This window comes from Daldinia caldariorum (assembly GCF_022478825.1).
Source record: "Daldinia caldariorum strain CBS 122874 unplaced genomic scaffold F4812scaffold_10, whole genome shotgun sequence".
Lineage (NCBI taxonomy): Eukaryota > Fungi > Ascomycota > Sordariomycetes > Xylariales > Hypoxylaceae > Daldinia > Daldinia caldariorum.
This window is the reverse complement of record NW_025953046.1, coordinates 780,307-801,859: the sequence shown is the minus strand read 5'-3', so window position 1 is coordinate 801,859 and position 21,553 is coordinate 780,307. Positions and strand designations below refer to the sequence as shown.

Below are 21,553 nucleotides of genomic sequence, written 5' to 3'. Positions count from 1 at the left end.
GTGGGACGGACAGGCGTCGAATGTTTAGGTAGCCAAGGCTTACCCTACCTCTTTTCATATGCAATGCAGATGTATGAAGCAACTTTTTTTTTTTTTTGGTGTGTGTGTGTGTGTGTGTGTGTGTGTGTGTGTATGTGTTTTTTTTTTCTTAATAATAGATGCGTATAATGCGTTGCATCATATCAGCGCCTCCTTTTTGTGCTTGCGCTACGTGTCTGCACAAGTACATAATCTGCAACCTTGCCAAACTTGCCACGATGCACAATAGAGTCGTACAGAGCGAGAGCAGAACTATCATATTATGTACGTCCCTCCCTACTACTTTTTCCGAGGGTTGGATGACAGCCAGCAATAGACCCAACTCGGGTAGACAAGAGAATGTGGAGGGATCTCGGCGTACAAATTATATTTGAACCAAGTAGATGGACAACTCTGGAAGCGTTTCGGCTGTTTAACACTAAACTTACCTATGTACCTGATCTTCCGATGCTACCGTAACAGGTAGGCGATATTAAAAAGGAGATAGGTTATTAGATTTTCAAACATCCACCATCTGGTTGCATTATTAGATACCTGTTAGTTGGGGCGGTAGTTATCATTGACAGGCTAGGTATTAATCAACGGCGTAAACCGTATAGAGAAGTTAATATGAGGTAGACATGCGCGAGATAGATCGAGGCCGAGATGTCAGCTTTTAGATTATTTTGAATAGGTACCGATTAGTACTCGCATGGTTGTGCGCATAAAAATGCAAGTGATACTATTAAGTCAGACCATTCGGAATTCCAACGCGATATTGAGAGAGAACTAAGGTTAGGTTAGGTTAGGTAAGTATTCGTAAAAGTCTGTTCCATTAATAAATGATTTGCATATGATATCGTCACTTACCTAACATCTATCTAGGTACCTAGGTAGATTTCTTCCCCAGTTACATCTGGTAAAGTAAAGTCGGGGTTCCTTTTTCTCGTATCAACGACAATCACCTTTGTAATTGTTCTAGTCGATGTGATAATTGAACGTATTACGTAGATTATTACTAGGATGCAGGTTTCATGCTAGACTAGTGCAACATTAACAATGCCTCAATGAAAAGAATATACCTATCCCGAGCCTTACCGGTTCAATATTCCTCCCATCGAACCAACGAGCATCGACCCAATAAATACGTATCGGAATATGTAGTGTACAATACAGAACAGCCCTAGTACATTCGGACGATATCGCTATTTCGGAGATAGGACTAGCTCCTGTTACACGGCAGGGGCGTGCATAGCCAATCCCCGTCTCGGCCGTCTCCAATAATAGGCTACCAAAGACTCCACATTGGAACCGACTGTGAAACAAAGTTTTACCCGTTCATGACTTACCTTGTCAAAATTGGGGGGAGGACCTAATTCGGTTCGGCAAAAATGATTTGTACTAGTAGGTATGTACCTACTATGTAGGAAAGTCTCGCTTGGTCGGGTAGAAAAAAAAGAAAGCGCGTTACGAACGGATATGCATGGGAGGACATCTTTTAGAGGACATCTTTTAGTACCTAAAGCTCTACTAGTAGGTATTTCTATCTGGCACTACAGGAATACATTCTTTAAGTACTGCAACCATTTATTTTCACCGCTGAACGCCACTTTTATCATTGTACTTTCATTATTAACTAGATCATACTCGCAAGACCGCCACCGATATCAACTTCATACCTACCTACCGAAGGTACTTATGTGAACTTTGATTGTTAATTAACTTTTATAAGTATGCCTTAATGCTCTTACTACATTACAACCTGCGTTGTCGTAGGCAGTTTGCGTGTTTGTAGGATGTCTGCATTGGTTACGCACGTACGCCACTTTCCGGTTAGCATCGTTTCTTTAAGCTACTTAATATAGGAGACCGTTTTACTCGTGTTAAGTTTAGGCACAGTCTTGACTTCTAACATGTGCCAGCGGCTCACTGTTTAGAGTCCGTTGATGAGTACCTAACTATCTCTGTTGAGAACGGAGAACTGAGAACAAAAACTCTCAAAATGTCCGAACTTAATTGTCACCTGATTAGGTATATATAAGTTAACAAGCAGTTGGAATATCATGGTACCTACATAAATAAAAATAGGAGTCTTCTGTTACATATCAAGTCATCTTACTATGTATATATTCTAGTGCTGAATATATGTTCAAACCCCAGATCGCTCGCTTAATACAGTTGTGTGCAGAATATGCCCGATCCTGGCTACAATAGCATAGGTATATAATATGCAAACTATTTCCTCTATGCAAGTAGAGCCTGCATAGGAGGTACGTTTCCGAACACAACTCCCCTGCTTATTCTTCCTTGATGTTGAGCATGCACTGTATGTGCCAAGTTAGCGCCTCAGATCTGCAGTATTGAAATGCCTTATATATAATTCCCGGTTGGATGGCAGGTAGGTACCTAGGTAAGTTAATGCTTTCTAATTTTATATGATGACCAGATAGAGGTACGGGTTTGGCCCGCAGACATCTCACGCCACATAGTCGCTTCCTGCTGCCTTCCAGCCAGGTGCGTGGTCTTGTGGCTATTGACGCCTGCTGTGCTGCTGTGTCTAAGTGCCAACCTGATTTACCTTTCCCCCCCGCCCCCAACCGATGACGAAGATGTTTCACTTAGAAGTCAAGGTCAGGTACGGCTAATTCCTGAGTCAGCCGCCACATTGGCCCTAGCACTGCATGCTGAGTGACAGGTTGATGTCTGAGGAAAGTCGTAGTGTCACCCCCAATCTCAACAATTTTCAACCACCGCTACTCGCGTGGCTTGTCATCGTGTAGGTACTCCCGATGGGAATAACACGTGTCAAGCCTTTACACTCCGAACTGAAAGGTGGCCGTCTGTTGGTTTAGCCGAACGAGAGCGTTGCAACGGTATGTTTCTCGTAGTGTGAATCAAGTACACAAGGTTACCTTCTTCAGAATAAAGAAGATCTGTTTAGTTAAGACAGTGATGAACCTTCATCGCGAAGTCTATCTAGTCCTTGGATGGGCCTCGGTTAGCGAAAAGGATTTCTATAACATGTACCTAGGACGCGACGTAGAATATGAACCTCTTCGATAGTCGCCAGACATTCGAAATATGTAGTCAATTGATACTTCGAGATTTGATCTTTGGGAAGTCCTGCTCGCAAATCGACCTTCGCCAGTGTCGTCAAATTAGACAAGAATATAGTAATATTGTCGCAATGCATGTAAGCAGCAGTTTGCGCATTACCTGCTCCGAAGCCCAAGGGAAGCCTATATCCAGAAGAAGTTCAACGGTAAAACATTTTTATCAGGTCTGCGAATAGAGATACCGAGGTGCAGACCCATTGGGCTGGAAAGGCATCGAGCCAATATCTCGGTATGATACCTCACGAACTCGTGATCGCTAAAGATCTTGATGTAGTTATTGAGTTGTTGGTGAAGAAGTTATGCTTTCCGAGTTGATATCAAATAGCTGAATGAAATTTAGATCGCCTTTACCGGATAGAGAGCCGTCAAATTTGAAAATTAGGATAGGAATTGCTACTAAATTCCCCGGTCGTATGTTACGACAAGCCATGGTGGCCAGTCGGTCATCCTATCGTACGACGGTTGGAGATGAAAATGTAATTGATATTCGGAATAGATCTACGTTAGGTAGTCTTATCGCCCATTGGACGTAAAATTGTACACATGTATGTAAATAGGGGCTTGCCAAGAGATATATCTTAACTCGGATCTTGAGCTGCAACCCTACATACAGCTACAGTGAAGGTTTTTGAATTATCTGGAGCTGATACTTGGTTTCTTGGTTTATCGGGTAAAATGCCTTGAGTTAGGGCATGGTATATCACCCAAATTGCCAATTGCTTGATAGCGCGTATCATTGCCTCCCCCCCTACTATTACATCATGACTTTCTAATTTGATGTTTGGAGTTCGGTTGAAACAAATGCCATTAGCTCATACGGCTAGTAAATGTTTCACTATCCGGCCTCTGCATGACTTTAATACTATCGTTCATCCCACGAGGTTATGGTCATTTTATTGTCGTCGAAAAGGAAGAAATGAGACGGAGATACGCCGAATGGAAGTTATTTTATCTGACTTTATATAGACTATCTGTTACATTAACTAGGTATTTTAAAATCTCGTAACAATATCGACAAGGCCGATAACTTGCTTATGTATTTTCATATGCTGTCCGTGCGCCACAACTCCAGGAAAAGCTTCGCGGTCCTCGCGTTTCATATTCTCGTTAGAGGACGATACGAAGGAGATTCTCCACTCTCTTTGGTTAAATGAAGCGCTACCATGTAACATTTTGAGGCGTTCTGAGACGCCGATACCTACTCGCGATTAGTCTCCCCTGAGTCTTAGACAGAGTCTTAGACAGGGCTGTAAGATGGGTATTTCTGATGTAATTGTCTTGCAATTGTCTTATTCGTCTCAATTTCTTCTTCTCTTGTTTAAACATTTTTTGCATGCTGTCTAATTGGATTTATCGCCATTCGTTTCTTCGCACCAGGCGTGCCTTATTTTTATTATATATATTATTTTGTTGTTGTTATTATTCAAGCAAGATGTCAAACACGTATCATACAGTAGCTCTGGACGAAGAGCCCTTTCTTGCAAAGGAAGAAGGGATAGTAGACGAGAAATGGACGGAGAGCACGGGGAGGAAATCTATACTGGATCGCCTGGATAGGCTGAGCCCACATTGGGCCTTTTTATGCCATGCTGTTCTATTATCACTCTCTGCAACATTCTTCGCATTATCATTCTGCTCAAAAGCTGCGAAAATAACGGACGCGGACTATACGGCAAAATATTCAACCTGGTGTATGTTGAATCGAGACTAAGTCTTTCTGTCGGCCTGAGTATCTAACAACTTCAATAGCACCGGCCGCGAGCGCTATAAAGTATGAGACGAAACACTTCGACTTGCCTCCTTTTACGGAAGGACCCTTCGTTGGTATGGGAGATGACGTGGATGCGGCGTGGGAAGAGGTTTCAAGCAGTACGTCCCTAAGAATATTGACGACCAAAGCCGGGAAGCAAATAGACATCTAACATTGATTATAGTCGGCCACACGATGATATCTCGCGAAGAAATGGTAAAACTGGGTTTAGATCCTGAGACTTCTCTTGCCATCACCGATCCAAGGGATGGAAAGCCCGGCTATCGGGCCGCGCTTGAGGTATTTCACCAATTACACTGCTTGGACCTACTACGAAAGAACGTATATAAGGAATACTACGCGCCGTTAGGAGGAGATGCATTTGCTGAGCCTGAAGATCCCACGGTCCATCTCGACCACTGCATCGAGGCGCTGCGACAATTCGTCATGTGCCAGGGCGACGTCAATGTCATCAGCTTTAACTTGCCGCAGGGTGAAAAAGACCTGTGGCCAAACTACAGCACGCCTCGAACGTGCAGGAACTTCGACAGCATCCGACAATGGGCTGTCGACCATACAGTCCCGAGGGGACCCCACGAGCCAGAGCACTAAGATTTCTTCTCTGAATAGATGACTGTAGGTACCTTATGGATATACCCGTAATTAAAAAGTAATTGAGTAAATAATTTTGCGTTTTATATATATAGATATAGATATCATGAAGACCGAGCGTCGGAGATGACGGTTTTGAGTATTCTCGGGTCGTCCTATGATGTGAGACAACTGCCTTAAGCTGTGATGAGCCATATTATGTGAACTTTGACGTTAGCTTCGAGCGGCAGAATCACTTGATCTATGAGGTCGAATTGAAGAGAGAGCTGTTGTGAGAAGAAGAAAAAAGCTCGCCCTGTACCTTGGCTGCCTCAACGTTGTAATGGATGGACAAGGAGAAATAAAAAATAAAAAGGAAGAATCGGAATCTTCCCACGTGTGCGGAGGAGTACCTAGGTACAGCGCAATACGAATACGAAGACTAAATTGACTAAGAAACCGTTAGGATGGAATAAAAAGCGGGTCATCTGCCATCTCCGCCTTATCAGATCGAAAGCGATGAGCCGATTTGCAGGGCTAACAACCAGAAAACCTATTACGTATGGTGAGAGGGTGGAGAAGATTTAAGTTACCGCTACTCTATTCAGAATCCTGGGTTCTGGAGATTCGGAAGCTTGAGATTCCAGTGGTGTCATGCAGCTAGCGAATCAGATGGCAATTGGCATCGCGCTTTTTTGACTCCTTATTACCTCCTTTTTTTTAGGCGGCATATCAAATTTGCTGTTTGCTACATAGTATGTTAGGTACTTTTGTACAGATATGGATAGATACATACAATGACATCTCGAGATTTTTGGGAAATCCGAATGGGCCGATGCCAGGTCGAAAGATGAAAGATGAAATGGTTCGACGTTATAAAGAACGCTATAGAAATAAAAGCAGAGCAGTTTCTCTTCATCCAAGTTGTATTGTTATAATAATTACACGGTCAAGTCCACTTACACATGAAATAAAACTTCGTTTCACCACATAAGGGGAAAAGTGGCTAGTTACATATATGTGTCTAACTGCTAGTACCCCTTTTTAGTTGGCAGATTGGAGGTAAAACTTTATCGATTGCGACTCTAGTCAGGAACGAAAGGAATCCACCGTGCCTTCTTTACTGGCTCCGATTCAAATCTATCTAAAATCCGAGCCCTGGGCAAAATTCCCAATTCCCAATTCCCAATCGAGAATCCAAGCCCAGCCCATCCCATCCCCCACGCCGCGACTCGCGAAATTGCATATCAAAAGCCTACCCTGGGCCTTACGAGGATTTGAGAAATTTCTCCCATTTATTTGTTGCCATCACCCTCATTTTGGTTGTTGTTTTTTTCCTCTAATCTTTCCCATTGTTTTTTCTAACTTTGCGCTCCCGTCTTTTCGCAGTTCAATAGTTTTCGAAGATGGATGTCGTTCTTGAAATCGCAGATACCTTCGCGGGAGATTACATCTACTCCAAGCTGCTCCCATTGCATCCGGTTGCTCCCCATGATCTTCCGGATGTCGGCGCCAACTCCACCCAGACTCTTTCATCATGGAAGTTCAAGTCGGCGAACCCTTACTTCCAATTCGAACCCAGCGAGTACGCGTATATGAGTGCTTGGGATAGAGACAACGTATTTCGCCAGTTCACTTCACTATTCTTCATCACATGGTATGTGAACCTTCTCCTTCGTACTGGATACGTGATCTATGTTCAATTAGCGCTAATGTAATTTTCAGGATCTTTGGCTTCCTGTTGTACTTCCTATTCTCGACTTTATCCTACATCTTCATCTTCGATAAGAAGACGTTCCAGCATCCCAAGTACCTTAAGAACCAGATAAGGCTTGAGATCAAGCAGACGATGAACTCGATGCCCATCATGTCGCTTCTGACCGTCCCCTTCTGGCTTGCCGACGTTCGTGGCCTTACCAAACTTTACGATACTCCCGCCGACGGACCTGGCATGTGGTACGAGATCTTGCAGTACCCCTTCTTCATCTTGTTCACCGACGCCTGTATCTACTTGATCCACCGAGGCCTACACCACAAGTTGATCTACAAGCACCTGCACAAGCCTCACCACAAGTGGATCATGCCTACTCCCTACGCTTCCTACGCTTTCCACCCCGTCGACGGCTGGTCGCAATCGCTCCCGTACCACGTCTTCCCCTTCCTGTTCCCGCTGAACAAGTTCGCCTCCGTCGCCTTCTTCGTCTTCGTCAACTTCTGGACCATTATGATCCACGACGGCGAGTACATGGCCAACAGCCCCGTTATCAACGGCGCCGCTTGCCACACGATGCACCACCTGTACTTCAATTACAACTACGGCCAGTACACCACCTTCTGGGACAGGCTGGGCAAGAGCTACCGCAAGCCCGACGCCGACCTGTTCGAGAAGGAGAAGAAGATGGGCGAGGCGCAATGGAAGGCCCAGGTCAAGGAGATGGAGAAGATCGTCCAGGAGGTCGAAGGCGAGGACGACCGCAGCTACGACGCCGGAAAGGTCAAGAAGAACAATTAAAGCTTCTAGACTACGGACTGTCTAGTAGTAGTAGAAGCAGCAGCAGCAGCATATATTCGATGCGCGAGAGCCCAGTTATTCGGTGCATAACTGAAAATTTCGGTTTCGAATTTGGATGCGGACGATGCGAGCACAATGTTGTGCGAGGCGGAGATTTAATTAGTGCTAGTCGCACAATGAATGATTGTATATAATTGGCAGAATGCTAGGGACCCTCTAACTACCTAATGATGTGATGGCGTTTCGGGGTTATCCAGAAAAAAAAAGGGGGGGGATTTCGGGATTAGTCCCTATTCTGGCTTTCAACTCGGAAATCCCGAGTTGAAAGTTCCCAGGCGAAGAACCCCGATAGATGATGGGGGAAAAAAAGGAAGAAGACGAAGAGGCGACTCACCCGTTCCCGTCGTTGTCTCGATAAAATAGTAATGGGCAGGTGGAATATACTAAATATATAATGATCAGAATAAAACCTAATGTTTCTACAAACCATACACATTTGGCTTTCTAGGTTGGATTGATGCATGCCGTCGGTTGTATGCAGTGTGAGTTCTACTTGGTCCTGGATCATGCCTGAAGAGATAGATACCTATGACCGTTGTGGTGAGACTTTACTTACATGTGGGCATCGAAGGCCATATTTGTATAAAGATGTCACGTCACATACCTATCTCACACAATCCAAGGTGGCACTACTTTAGTTTCATCGTTTCGTCCTACAGCCAAAAGAGGTCTACGATGAAGATGAAAATGGAAATGGGTTTAGTATGTACGACTGGGGAATCGAGACAACTTGGTGATCATCCGGTAGTTCATACATACAATACAGGTTTGTGGCACATTAAGCTAATGTATGATTTACGACTAGTAGAGATGCGCATACGTGGCTTAACTATCTCATGCACCTCAGCTGACTTTTGCTTACTTCTACACGTCTTATCACGTACATGAATGCGCGAAGCGGCACTGGGCTTAGACTTGGAAATTGTTATTGAGAGATTGCCAAAATTGTGGTGGGTTGTATATACCTAAGGTATTTAAAACGACCCATTACCGTTCCCTATGCTCGTAACGCCGCGGTTACATAGGAAAATGAGAGAGATGTTTCAATGAGGAAACTCCTTGCTCTTGTCTGGGTATATTCCCGCGTAGGTAGTTAAACGATTAATATCGTATAGTTGAGGAGAGCTAGACGTCGGGTTGGGAATGTCTTCTCTCCCCTTGCGACAAAAGCAATAAAACCCCCACCAGCAAATATGTTCAGTTCCGTAAACGCCGTCGCAAAATAAGTAAAGAAAAAAAGAGAGAGAAAAAAAAAAAAGCGAACGCTTATCGCGATGAATATAGGTCGGTCCGTAGTCCCTAATGCACACACACACCTACCATCCGTCCGTCCCCAGCGTCTACGCTGGCAACCGGCTCAGCCCAAGACACACCTCCATCCATACCAGCACAACCGTATAATGTACACATGCCCAAGTAGGGTAGGGTCCTTACAGAAAGTCGGGGGTCGGGGACTCAACCGTCCGCACCCATATCTCTCCCCCCCCTTTCTTTCCTCTTGCCCTACGAGAAACTGACAAACTTAGGATCCTTAGGCCGGCCATCAGCAGCGATGCCGTTGGCGCTGAAGCGCAGCTCCATGTAGACCTTGCGGGCGTCGTCGAAGCGCATGCGTCGCTTCTTCATGATGGCGAGGATCTGGGCCTTGGCCTCGTCGTCGAGGCCCGCGCGGGCGTCGCCCCCTTCCACGTTCCCGGCCAGGTCGAACGTGCTGCTCGACAGGCCCGCCTCCATGTCCCCGGCGAACGAACCCGGGAGTCGCGAGTATAGGTGGGAGCGGCCCGGGACGAGCGGGATCCAGTGGGTCCGCGTTAGGTAGAGGATCGTGCCGGTGACGAGGACTAGGAAGGTTATGGAGTAGAGGAGGTATACCATTTTTTCCCTTCTTTTTTTCACGACGAGATAGTTGTTGCGAATATTAGGATTGATTCGCGTAGGAGAAGTTTGATGATGGCTTAAGTTAGGTACCTAAGGCAATGCGCTCTTTTGCGCGGGCGAGAGGATAGATGATATCACAAGTCGACGGATTGGGATTGAGGCAGCCCGTAAGGTGGGTTAATTGATTTAAAAAGCCACAGTTTCAGATGAGAGAGGATTTGTAGTTAATAGTTGAAAAGTTGAGGAACAAATACACACACAAACACACAGGAAAAGAAAAGGAAGAGAGAGTGAATGGCGATAGCAATTGCGAAGAAGAAGAAAAAGAAGCCGAGTTCGAAGAAGTAAGTACCTAAGGTAAGGGTATCGTGATTAATTTTTTACGTGGAAGGCCATCGGAAGAGACGGTCTTCTCGCAGTTGCATGCAGTTCGAAGTTGTTAGTGGAATGGGGAGAAGTGGAGCTCTAGGTGCTACACTACTTAGAAGTGCAGGAAATACATATGACGATGTATGTGGCTCGTGCGTCTTACGTGTTCCCCCCAGTGCCCGTTTTATCTAGGAGGTACCTAATTGAAGTGGGCAATAGTTGATTGATTGCAGGTGACGTAAGCATCCACAAGGTACGAAATACATTGCATCTACCTTAAGGTAGACGCTAACACCGATACGGCCAATTAAGCGATTCCCACACTCGACGATTTGCGCTTCGTGAACTTTTCGAAATCGTTCAAGGTCGACAACGATAGAGCAGAACTCCGGTCCATCGAAACCTCCTCATTCCCGCGAATCCCACGATCCCGACCCCCATACAAAATGGCTACCAACAACGTCTCCGCAGACCTCGTCTGGGAACTTGTCCGTAAGTTCTACGACTAAATTACGGCCTCCATGTGTTGTTAGGCTTTTTGGGGGGGTGCTTTGGGTGGCAGAGGGCTAATATCTTGTTATTTTGACATATATAGGCAACAACAACTCCTACCTCGTCAGGCGCAAGGAGTTCGGCGGTGTTCGATTCTCCCGAGACCCCCTTAACCTGGTCAACGTCCACAACCGCAAGGTAAGAATTTAAATATTTAAATACAATTTTAGAGGTTATTTTGAAAGTTGGAAAGTTGGCTAACAAGATATTAATAGCATGCCGGATTCGTGAACACCAAGGTATGATGAATAGAAGGGCAATACTACGAATCGATATTTCGCAATAGAGACTTACACGATTGGGAAATCAGGCTATCGGTATCCATCCCGCGGAGAAGAAGGGTGTCAAGGTCCTCAGCAAGAAGGAGTCTGCTGTCCAGAAGCCCGCCAAGTCCATCACCGAGGTCGTCTACCACGGCGGCAAGCCCACACGAAAGTCAGTTTTCTCCGGGGATATATAACATAACCCACCAATGTCTAACTGGAAGTTCGCTCGCTAACGCGCACGACTACGTAGGATCTACAAGGCCGTCGCCAGCAGGACCGCCAAGTCCGGCTACCGACCCGACCTTCGTGAGGCTGCTGTCGCCCGCGTCTCTGCCATCCGCCGGTCCCAGCGGGAACCCAAGCCCACCCCCGAGAAGAAGCCCCGAGGCGCCAAGGCCAAGAAGGCCGCCGCCCCGGAGTCGTAAGCGTTGTATAATCCCTGGGGGGTGTGATAGATGGATGGAATACCTAACTACCTAAGGTAATGACTGCAGAGATAACTAAGGCCGGCCGGCAAATAAGGCATAGGTATGCATTTTTTTGGTAGTCAATCCAAGTTTCCAAGGCGTCTTGAGGAAAACCCTTCGAACGAAAAATGCCTCCATTTTCCATATGTGATTCGTAACTTATCTCGCATGCTGCTCATCTATATTCATGACAGGTAGGTATGCAGGTAGTAGTATTACCTTAGGTACCTTACCTATAGAAAGCCAAGTCATACAAGATAACCCTCAGTCTAATCCGGTATAACTATCCGGACGATCCTACCTAGGTAGTTATGGCGGGCGCTCGGCGGGGGCGGTGTGTGTTTCAGTAAACCTGAGCTCCTAGGCAAAGTGCATACATATCTACCTAAACTAAGGTAGGTATGTACAGATATGGGTTGAGCTATTTTACTGTTGCTTTGTTCGTTACATACATCCATGGATGAACCTGTGTACCTTAGGTAGGTAAGGTAAGGTAGGTGTATAAGTGTAGGTATAGCTAAGGTAAGGTCAGGTCAGGTACCTTATCTTGGCAATTACCTAAAGTTAGGGGTAATCCGGAAGAGCTTCATGCTTCTCAAAATAACCAAAACCAAACCCCTATCAAAAACATGAAGGAGCGTGATTTTATCCCGTCCGACCTTGTCCGACTTTGTCTAGTACTGAGAAATGAACCTCGGGAAACGGCTTCCAAGTAGGTACCTAACCTATGATGCAAGCTACCTAGGTATCTATCCGTGAGTAAGACAGAGGAGAAGTTAGGTAATTCCATTCCGGACAATACCTGCCTCGGGTTAGGGGAAATAGGATGGAAGGCAGCATGGATTGCTGAGAAGGTTAGTACCTAAAAATATCTAGTATTTCGCAGTTAATTCTTAGCATCGTCGGACATAGTTGACCCCCCCTGGCTATCAGTTAGGTACGTCGGCCTGTGAGATACCTAGGTACCCAAGAAACAAACTTTCATGCATGTGGTTCCCCAGCATGTACCTAGGTTATATCCGCATTCACTTTTGTAGGTATACGGCGGAAGGACCAAAAGAGTTACAAACGTGCATGCCGAAAACAAGATATCAAACAACCAATCAAAGAAGGAACACCACTTTATAATCAGAATGTGATTGGCTTATGCAGGCACGGGATTTTGTGAATGCTTTCTTCCTTTTGGTGGGATAGCAAGAACGTCCAGAAAGAGGTAGGAACTGCCTGGCAAGCTGGGAAAATGGTGGGGTAGCGCCAAACAGCAATAAAGCTAAAGTGGATTCTCTTTCCTCTACACGTCCTTCTGCCCCGCCTTCCTGCGTATCACCTCAACTTCCCCCGATTTCATCATCCTTGATACCCTACATACATATAAAACAAGGGTAAGTTACCTACCTAACCTAACCTCTCCCATCTTTATATACTCAATCTTACAAAAACACTTTGTCTAAATCCCTCTTTCCCTCCTTTTCTTTTTTTCCCCACGAACTACAAACTTGCCGACTTGATTTTTACTCTGCCTGGAGCTGGAGGATACTTACTACCTATCTGGTGTCTTAGTTCTTTGAAGCCATTTTACCCCACTTCAACTTCAACCTCTCAACATCGCAATCATGGTTAAAGCTGGTATGAAGCATCACATTCGGATCTAAGGATCTAACTTTGAAGGACATCCGTACTGACGAGCAATTAGTTGTTGCCGGCGCCTCTGGCGGTATTGGCCAGGTTTGTTACTATCCATTCCAGATATGATAAGGCAAGAGCTTTTGAAGCTAAAAAAAAAAAAAAAAAAATAGCCCTTGTCCCTCCTTCTCAAGCTCTGCCCTCTCATTGACGAGCTTGCCCTCTACGATGTCGTGAACACCCCCGGCGTCGCTACCGATCTTTCTCACATCTCCTCGACTGCTGTAAGCTATTACCCCCAACGTAGAACACAATGATTATAATAATACCTGAAGGCTGACACAAAATATAGAAAGTCACAGGCTACCTGCCCAAGGATGATGGCGGCAAGATCGCTTTCAAGGATGCGGACATCATTGTCATCCCCGCCGGCATTCCCCGTGAGTCTTTAATTTATTACCTCAAACCCGGTGTAACATGATAGCTCACACATACCCACAGGCAAGCCCGGCATGACCCGTGATGATCTCTTCAACATCAACGCTGGAATCGTCAAGGGTCTGGTCGAGATCGCTGCCGAGGTTGCCCCCAACGCCTACATCCTCGTCATCTCTAACCCCGTCAACTCCACCGTCCCCATCGCCGCCGAAGTCCTCAAGGCGAAGGGTGTCTTCAACCCCCAGAGACTGTTCGGTGTTACGACCCTCGACATCGTCCGTGCCGAGACCTTTGTTGCCGAGATTGCCGGCCAGAAGACTGGCTCTGATTTAACCGTTCCCGTTATTGGTGGTCACTCTGGAGAGACAATCGTTCCTCTCTTCAGCAAGGTTAGCCCCAGTGTCACAATCCCCGATGACAAGTACGATGCGCTCGTCACCCGTGTCCAATTCGGCGGTGACGAGGTCGTCAAAGCCAAGGACGGCGCTGGTTCCGCTACCTTGTCCATGGCTTTCGCCGGATTCCGGTAGGATCTATCTTTCTCGTTCTCCTAGAAACAACGACTAATCATATTTTAGCTTCGCGGAGAAGGTGCTGAAGGCCATCAAGGGTGAGAAGGGTCTCGTCGAGCCCAGCTTCGTCTACCTAAAGGGTATCCCTGGCGGAGAAGAGATTGCAAAGGCCACTGGCCTAGAGTTTTTCTCCGTCCCTGTTGAGCTGGGAGTGAGTGTTCCCTAAATTTAGTTGTAAAATTGCGCTAACAATGATATAGCCCAAGGGTGCCGAGAAGGTCACCAACCCTCTTGCTGGTATCACCGAGAAGGAGAAGTCTCTGGTAGACGTCGCCATCCAAGGTCTGAAGACCAACATTGAGAAGGGCATTAGCTTCGCTCACAACCCCCCTCAAAAGTAATTACCCCCTGATTTATCCCCGGATGATTTTTGCCTCGTTCACGAAGCCTAGCACTGCTGTTATGTAATGAGTTCTACCACGGGAGCATTTTCCCCGATAGGTTTGGCGTGGTTTATAGAAAGAGTCAAACCAGACAGTTGAACGATAATTGAGATCGAGTCACTGATCCTATGAGATTGCACAGGTTGTAAGAGTGACGTAGCCGCCCTGAATAGAGAGCCAGTTCATCTCTCTCCCTCTCCCTCTCTCTCCATCGTATCCATACCAAGTCCGCTTTGAGAATTTTTGGGGAAATTTTATTTAAGGAGGATCGTGGAGGAGGCTGGATATAGGTAATACTTTCCGCCGGTGGGATGGGACGGATGTGAGTGAAGGCGAAGGGGGGGTATATTACATAAACGCGAGGCAGACTTTTGCGCGGAGAGAGTTCAGATGCTTAGTAACATCATTTGTTTTTGTAAATATCAACCAACACAACCAGTGAGAGAGACCAAACACCATCGAACACCATTGAACGCCGCTACTTCTAAATGCCGAATGCCAATGCCTGCCATGCCTACCATCCCCGTTCCCTTCTTCTTTGTACGCCGCCGCCGCGCCGCGCCGCACCTTTGAGAATTCCGGTAAATGAACCAAGCGCATAAAAATGCCGTCAGGTAGTAAAAGGAACAAATAAATAAATACCTTAGGTTAGTTCTAGATAACAAAAAGTTTCAAGTTGAACATCCCCGACGGAGAAAGAGGAAGAGACGCTGCTATTGCTTCACAGGCGCGGTCTTGATCTGGAAGACGGCGCCGGGAAGCTCGCTAGTCTCTGCTTGGACGGTGGCGGCAATGCCCATGGCGGCGAGGGCGCCGCGGATGATGCCGCAGGGGAACCAGAGGAACTAGGGGGGTGAGATGGATGCGTTAGATCGGGAACGAGATTCTTTTTTTTTTCTTTTTCTTTTCTAAAATTGTGGGAGTCTTGGATGGAAAGTAGGGGTAGGGGTTTGGGTTACTTGGTACTTACGGGCTGGGCCCTGACGACGGCGTGGCCGGCGGGGTCGGCGCTCATGCGGGAGAGGGGGCGGAAGAGGTTGTCGGTGAGGACGTAGACGCCGCGGTGGTTGGTCTTGAGGTTGTCGACCTGCTTTTTGAAGACGAGCATCCACAGGTCCTTGCACACGAACTTGATGGCGTCGAGCGTGTCGTTGAAGCGCGGGCGGTCGCGGGAGAAGCTGGTGAGGGTTGTTAGTTAGTTTTGGAGGGGGTTGGAACGGCGATATGGAGGAGTAGGGTATGGCAAGTGAGTATAGGGAAAGAGAGAGAGAGAGAGAGTAAGAGGGTGGGGGAACAGGAAGAGGAGGGGGAACGGGGAAGGGGGAACGGAATGGTGATATGATACGATATGAGCATGACGTGACATGGCACGATATATAAGATAAGTGAAGAGGGGGAAAAGAAAAGAAAAAAACGAACCGCTCAACGAGTCCCAAGCCAACTCTATACCCCAGCCCATCCAATCTAAAAAACACCGCGTCCCGCTCCTCATCCTCGTCTAACTTGGCATGCGCCCCCGTTCCCCCCGTGCCTGCATCGCCGCTGCCGCCGCCGCTCTCCCCGGCTTCCGGCGCATCCAGCTCGTTCGCGACGCGGTACGCCATGGGCACCAGCTCGATCATCAGGAAGTCGAGGCACGAGGTGCTCAGGAACGAGGCGGTCGGGTCCGAGGCATTGAACGGCGGGAGCGGCTGGTCGAACGACGACATGTCTCGTTTTGTCGTTTTTTTTTATTTACTCGGATCTCTCTCTCTCTCTCTCGCTTTCTCCTTGACGCCCGTAATGTTCCGAGACGTATTATTCGGTAGTAGCGCAGCGCATTGGCGTGTTCGATAACGGACTGGGAGTGGATTTGTTTGGTTGTCGTTCGTCGGTTCTCGGTGCAATATGTTCTCCCAATCTCTAGGTTTAGAGAACTGCTATGGTTCGTGGTAGGTAACTTCGTTGTTATAGGTTACCTAGGTAGGTAGGTGGGATGTCTGGATGTGTAGGTAGTAGGTACAAGTTACCAATACCTTCGGAGCTCGAGGCTGAAAATAGTGGAACAGACAGGGCTGAAGCTTGTTGGAATTCAAGGTGAGTTGCGTACCTAATGTAGTACCGGGTATCTTAGCGGATTTGTGCTTGGCGGATATTAATTAAACCACGCTTAAATGCATTAATATTTTTACCCGCGAGTATTCAATACAAGCACAACACGCTATATATATATATATATTATAGGTACACATATATATACACCATGATAGAAAGTCTTGTAGGTTACCTACCTAGGTAGACAAGGAGGGTTACTCCTATCAGAATATGTTAATGCATCGGATTTTTATTAACTTTCAAAACGAGGACCAACGGCTAAAAGACCTATAGGGCCCACCGAGTCCGACCGCTTCGTTTTGATCCTTTTCATCGCGACTCCTCCCATATGTAGCCCCTTCATAAAGCAATAGGTATTTCCACCCTTCAACGCCGATGTGACTGTCCCCTCCTACCCCTTTATCATGCCCGTACCTTGCTTGCACAAGGGGATGATCGCATTCTATGTACAGAAAGAACCGGGGACGGAGAGGCGAGAAAAAGAAGAAAAAAGACCAATAGAAGGCAGCGTATCAAGCTTCCGATAATGCCAAATTCCATGCCACAAACTATGCTTTTCATGAAAATGCCGTCGTAATATCCGTCGCCGTACAAAATACTCCTATTCACTTTACCTAACAAGTCCTAAAAACCCCTTAGCACTAACCAACTTCCTAGTCTCGCAGAAGTACTTCCTTCCACTCCTGTACGGTTTCCATTACTTGTTGTCGGAAAAGATCCATTGCGTCGCGCGACTGTCGCGAGCACGATGTATATTCCTAATACGTATCGAACGCAGAAGGAAAGGCCATACCGTTGGTCGGTCCTAGATTTTGACGTTTCGAAGCTCGGACGGGCTCATCTTCCTCATCGCTACTGAGAGTAAGATCGATAACCTCTGCCGGCCGCTTGTTGCTTCCCGACCTTTGCGTATTCGAGGTTTCCCGGCGACTGCCGTTGGACGTTCCACCATTAAGCAAAGAACGGCTTGGTGTACCTAAGCCATTCCTCGAACCGCCTATTGAACTGCTAGCCGTGCCACTGCTGAAAGCATGGGTATCGGAGAGAATTGACAGATCATCATCATCCTCTATTTTGGCGCCGTTAGGGGGTCGAGATCGAGTCGGTTCTGCATCTTCCGACTTGATTCTCCATTGACCATTCGGTTCAATGGTAACTTGCTCACACGACTCAGGCGTGTTTTCCAAAACCTCCTGCACGTACTCGTCTATCACTAATGTGTCGAAGGGCGCGGACTTAGAACAGATGGGACAGCTCCAGGTCGGACCTTGTTCTTGCAGCTGCATAAATGAATTCGCGTCGAAACACTGGATATGATTGCAAGTTATTCCTCGGCAAGGGACTTTTAATCTTGCGTAGCTGAGCGGACACTTCAGGGATAGGTTCTGAGAAGTCGCCACGACATCCGGATCATTGGCTTTCTTGGAGACTAGAGGCAGGTTAACATATAACTTCATATTGGATGTAACACATGCCGTACTCTCGCGAATTACCGAAGATTTAGAGATCTTCTTGGTCTTAACCTTCGTGACCAGCTCGCCGATCGGGTGTGTTGTACAGACGTATAAAGCTAGGTAGAATTTCTATTTCGACGCTTGTTAGCGAGAGAGATACACCGTGAGTAGAGGTACCACTTGGTGCCCAGGAATTGACTCACTTGAGCCTCCCTCGAAGCTTTAGGCTTCCGTACCTTCGTAGTTAGAGCATATGTAAACTCGACCTTGTTAGTATAGTTTGTCTGCTTCAGCCTTAGAAAGGGGGTAATATCAACCGGATGGGTTGACCCCGGTTTATTCTTGAGGCCTCGAAGATTGTGCTTCACGTCGTCGTCATTCACTTTGATTTCGGACTGGTGAGGGAACTGAATGTCCTGAAGTCCCATGTTCTCGCTTCCGCAGAATACCATGAGTTTAGTAGGTGAGTATGTCGCGCAGCGCGCAATATCTGGATAGTCGCTGGCCTTCAAGGTTATTGTGATGGAATTTCGGTGGTTGTTCATAACTGAGAAGATGTCAGCTGAGTTGACAAGAGAAGGATACATAAGACCTTTTATAAGAAATGCCGTACCGGGACAAGTATGAAGAGGACCTATTCTCTTTTCGATAGTGTAGAAGGGTGTATTTTTGAATATATTATCCGATTGATGTGCTCGGGAAGCAACGGGATATCCAGTGCCGTTCCCGTCAACAGTAGCGCTGCCGTTGGGATAACCGTGGCTTGGTTGCGGCATGCTGGAACCTGTTGGTTGGTATGAGCCATACGTATTATAGTATTGATTGCGACCCTGAAGCTGTGGGCTCAAACTGGGCGGAGGAGCCATACTCTGTGGACCAGAGTTTCCTCCTCGGATGTTCAATATCGTTTCGCGTATCGCGTTATAACTCGCCGGGTCGGATTGATAATTTTCGTGGAGTGCTATAAAGTAGGGACGTGTGTTAGTTGAAGGTATCGTTAACGTATCAGTCAAGAGTGTATATGTATCATCCAAGAAAATGGGGAGTATGACGAAATTTGACAGAGACGAAAGATCGCAGAGAGTAGGTAGGAGGTAGTTTAGTTGATTGAGGCGAGGAGGGAACGAAGAGGAAACGAGGGCTAAGTAGAGGCGAAGAAGTAGAAACGAAGATGGGGAAAGTTCGCAACAGGTGAGAGAATAATGAATATGATATCGAATATGATAATATATATCTTGTCATATCTTGTCATATTTTGTCTCAGGGTTTGCTGCCTTTGGGGAAAACCATCATCTCATATTGGATTCTATTCGCATATTCGAAACTATGCACCACCATCTTTATCATCTTTACACTGACCATTCTTGATGCGATTCTGTAAATCAGCCTTGACCCCACTTGTTCTTAATCCATGGGATGAGCAGATGTGTTGTAACTGTTTATTAAGGAGGGTGGATATCATTCGCTCGAGTGATCGAATATCGGGATTGCTAGAAGACATGGTTGTTGTTGCTGCTGCTGCCGTCGAGGCGAAGCCAAGGCAGTTAAAAGGGCAATCAGGGTAGTCGGGGCAGTCGGGGCAGTCGGGGCCGTCGCAGTTGCAGTCGCAGTTGCACGTTGACCATACGAGGCCGCCTCATGGGGAAGGCTCGATTTCTGTGCTTTAGGAGGTACCAAAATCTGCTGCTGAGGCTGGTAAGGCTGACCAAACAAACCTTCAAGTCCCCCTATGACTACCTCCTAGGTACCTACCTAGATAGTACCTAGGTAATGTATGTCGTTATGTAGGTAACCTAATGTACCTAATGCGATAGGTATTCTCTTTCTCACGCACCACAAATCGCGCCCGAGAAAAGCAAATCTCCCCCAGTTAATTCTAAGTTACCTTAACTCTTAGGTAAGTAGGTAAGTACTTAAAAGTTACAATCTAAAATTAACAGATTGATATAACCACCCCTAAGAAAACGTGAATTACTATTCCATTAATAAGCGAAATCGGTTTGGGTTTAGGTACGTTGGTTTAATCATTGAAATAATTGAAATATGTATGTAAAGAAATAGAAATTGTTAGCTTTAAGCTTTAAGTTTAAATAAGTAAATAGTTTTAATAATAAGGAAAAAAAATAAGTGTTTTTTTTTTAAAAAAAAATACTTATAACATTAAATATTATATTAACTTTTATTAAAATTTATTAATTATTTTATAATTATAAATTATTTTTTTATAATTATATTTATATAAATATTTAAAATAATAAATATTATTAAATATTATTAATAAATATATACGTAAAATTAAAAACAATTACTAGTAAAATAATAATAAATAAAGTAAATAATAATGGAATAAAATTAATATATTAATAATATTTATAAAAAAAAAGAATTTATTTAAAGTTAATTAATAATATAATATTTTTTATATAATAATAATAAATATATTATTCCTTTTTTTAATATTAATAATAAAGTATTTATATATTAATATTATATAATTATTATTTATTTTATTTTCTTTTTGCAATTAATTAATTACGAAATTAATTATTTAATAAAAAATTTTTAAAATTTATATTAATATATATTATTATATATATAAATTAATATATACATATTATTAATATTTACATATATTAATATATATAAGTATTAATATATATATGTGCTTATATATTTTTATAATAAATTAAAATTAAAGTTATAATAATTTAAAATAAAAAATATTTTATAAATTAAGTTATATTAATTTATATTATATTATTTTATTTTTAAAATAATTAATAACTTTTTATTTAATATTTCCTATTATAATTAACATTAATAATTAATTGTAATAACTTATTATTATAATAACATAATAACATTTTTAAGCTTTTTACATTTTACTTATTTTTTTAAATATAAGTTAATTTAATTATTTTTTATTAACGTTTTTATAACTGTTAATAAGTACGTACGTAAGGTTAAAAGTAATAAATAAGTAAAGTAAATAATAATAAAGTGAAATTAATATATTAATAATATTTAAAAAAGAAAAATTTATTTAAAATTAATTAATAATGTAATATCCTTTTATATAATAATAGTAAATATATTATTTCTTTTATTAATATTAGTAATAAAGTACTTTATTTTTAATAAAGTGCTTATATATTAATATTATATAATTATTATTTACTTTATTTTTTTTATAATTAATTAATTACAAAGTTAATTATATAATAAAAAGAATTTTTTAAAAAAAACTTATATTAATATATATATATATTTGTTACGAACCAACAGGCAATGAGGCCATACCCAGTATAGAAGCGGGGATGTCAACCAACGCTTTTTCGGTTGAACCTCGGGTAAATGGATCTCAGGACTCTCATAGATCTCATGGATCTCAGGGGATCCATTAATTAAAA

General features: G+C 44.3%; 8 protein-coding genes across 8 annotated transcripts; 5 read left to right on the top strand and 3 right to left on the bottom strand.

Moving 5' to 3' along the window:
• Nucleotides 1-95: 95 nt before the first annotated feature.
• Nucleotides 96-922, top strand: F4812DRAFT_431636 (uncharacterized protein). Its single transcript, XM_047934461.1, has 2 exons — nt 96-807; nt 889-922. The coding sequence occupies exon 1, from the start codon at nt 159-161 to the stop codon at nt 411-413; it is 255 nt and encodes an 84-aa protein (XP_047789526.1). The 5' UTR covers nt 96-158; the 3' UTR covers nt 414-807; nt 889-922.
• A 3,164-nt stretch (nt 923-4,086) lies between these two features.
• On the top strand, nt 4,087-6,230 carry F4812DRAFT_431631 (uncharacterized protein). Its single transcript, XM_047934460.1, has 3 exons — nt 4,087-4,825; nt 4,884-5,003; nt 5,069-6,230. The coding sequence occupies exons 1-3, from the start codon at nt 4,468-4,470 to the stop codon at nt 5,494-5,496; spliced, it is 906 nt and encodes a 301-aa protein (XP_047789525.1). The 5' UTR covers nt 4,087-4,467; the 3' UTR covers nt 5,497-6,230.
• A 445-nt stretch (nt 6,231-6,675) lies between these two features.
• F4812DRAFT_53350 (uncharacterized protein) lies at nt 6,676-8,129 on the top strand. The gene is made up of 2 exons (XM_047939181.1): nt 6,676-7,132; nt 7,201-8,129. Exons 1-2 carry the CDS (start codon nt 6,882-6,884, stop codon nt 7,985-7,987), a joined length of 1,038 nt encoding a protein of 345 aa, XP_047789524.1. The 5' UTR covers nt 6,676-6,881; the 3' UTR covers nt 7,988-8,129.
• An 809-nt stretch (nt 8,130-8,938) lies between these two features.
• F4812DRAFT_53341 (uncharacterized protein) lies at nt 8,939-10,155 on the bottom strand. Its single transcript, XM_047939180.1, has 2 exons — nt 10,016-10,155; nt 8,939-9,932 (listed from the first exon to the last, which is right to left on the bottom strand). The coding sequence occupies exon 2, from the start codon at nt 9,920-9,922 to the stop codon at nt 9,551-9,553; it is 372 nt and encodes a 123-aa protein (XP_047789523.1). The 5' UTR covers nt 9,923-9,932; nt 10,016-10,155; the 3' UTR covers nt 8,939-9,550.
• A 400-nt stretch (nt 10,156-10,555) lies between these two features.
• F4812DRAFT_431628 (ribosomal protein L28e) lies at nt 10,556-11,708 on the top strand. The gene is made up of 5 exons (XM_047934459.1): nt 10,556-10,786; nt 10,890-10,984; nt 11,062-11,085; nt 11,157-11,281; nt 11,363-11,708. The coding sequence occupies exons 1-5, from the start codon at nt 10,741-10,743 to the stop codon at nt 11,535-11,537; spliced, it is 465 nt and encodes a 154-aa protein (XP_047789522.1). The 5' UTR covers nt 10,556-10,740; the 3' UTR covers nt 11,538-11,708.
• A 1,089-nt stretch (nt 11,709-12,797) lies between these two features.
• On the top strand, nt 12,798-14,727 carry F4812DRAFT_431623 (malate dehydrogenase). The gene is made up of 8 exons (XM_047934458.1): nt 12,798-12,961; nt 13,140-13,205; nt 13,273-13,304; nt 13,376-13,486; nt 13,555-13,642; nt 13,704-14,166; nt 14,219-14,363; nt 14,413-14,727. The coding sequence occupies exons 2-8, from the start codon at nt 13,193-13,195 to the stop codon at nt 14,551-14,553; spliced, it is 993 nt and encodes a 330-aa protein (XP_047789521.1). The 5' UTR covers nt 12,798-12,961; nt 13,140-13,192; the 3' UTR covers nt 14,554-14,727.
• Nucleotides 14,728-15,308: 581 nt separating this feature from the next.
• Nucleotides 15,309-16,304, bottom strand: F4812DRAFT_460050 (transport protein particle component; the record flags this gene model as incomplete). Its single annotated transcript, XM_047937641.1, has 3 exons — nt 15,309-15,440; nt 15,566-15,773; nt 16,015-16,304. 3 exons carry the CDS (start codon nt 16,302-16,304, stop codon nt 15,309-15,311), a joined length of 630 nt encoding a protein of 209 aa, XP_047789520.1.
• Nucleotides 16,305-16,783: 479 nt separating this feature from the next.
• Nucleotides 16,784-20,187, bottom strand: F4812DRAFT_431617 (zf-MIZ-domain-containing protein). The gene is made up of 5 exons (XM_047934457.1): nt 19,503-20,187; nt 18,757-19,104; nt 18,380-18,690; nt 18,170-18,272; nt 16,784-18,118 (listed from the first exon to the last, which is right to left on the bottom strand). Exons 1-5 carry the CDS (start codon nt 19,642-19,644, stop codon nt 17,448-17,450), a joined length of 1,575 nt encoding a protein of 524 aa, XP_047789519.1. The 5' UTR covers nt 19,645-20,187; the 3' UTR covers nt 16,784-17,447.
• Nucleotides 20,188-21,553: the final 1,366 nt, after the last annotated feature.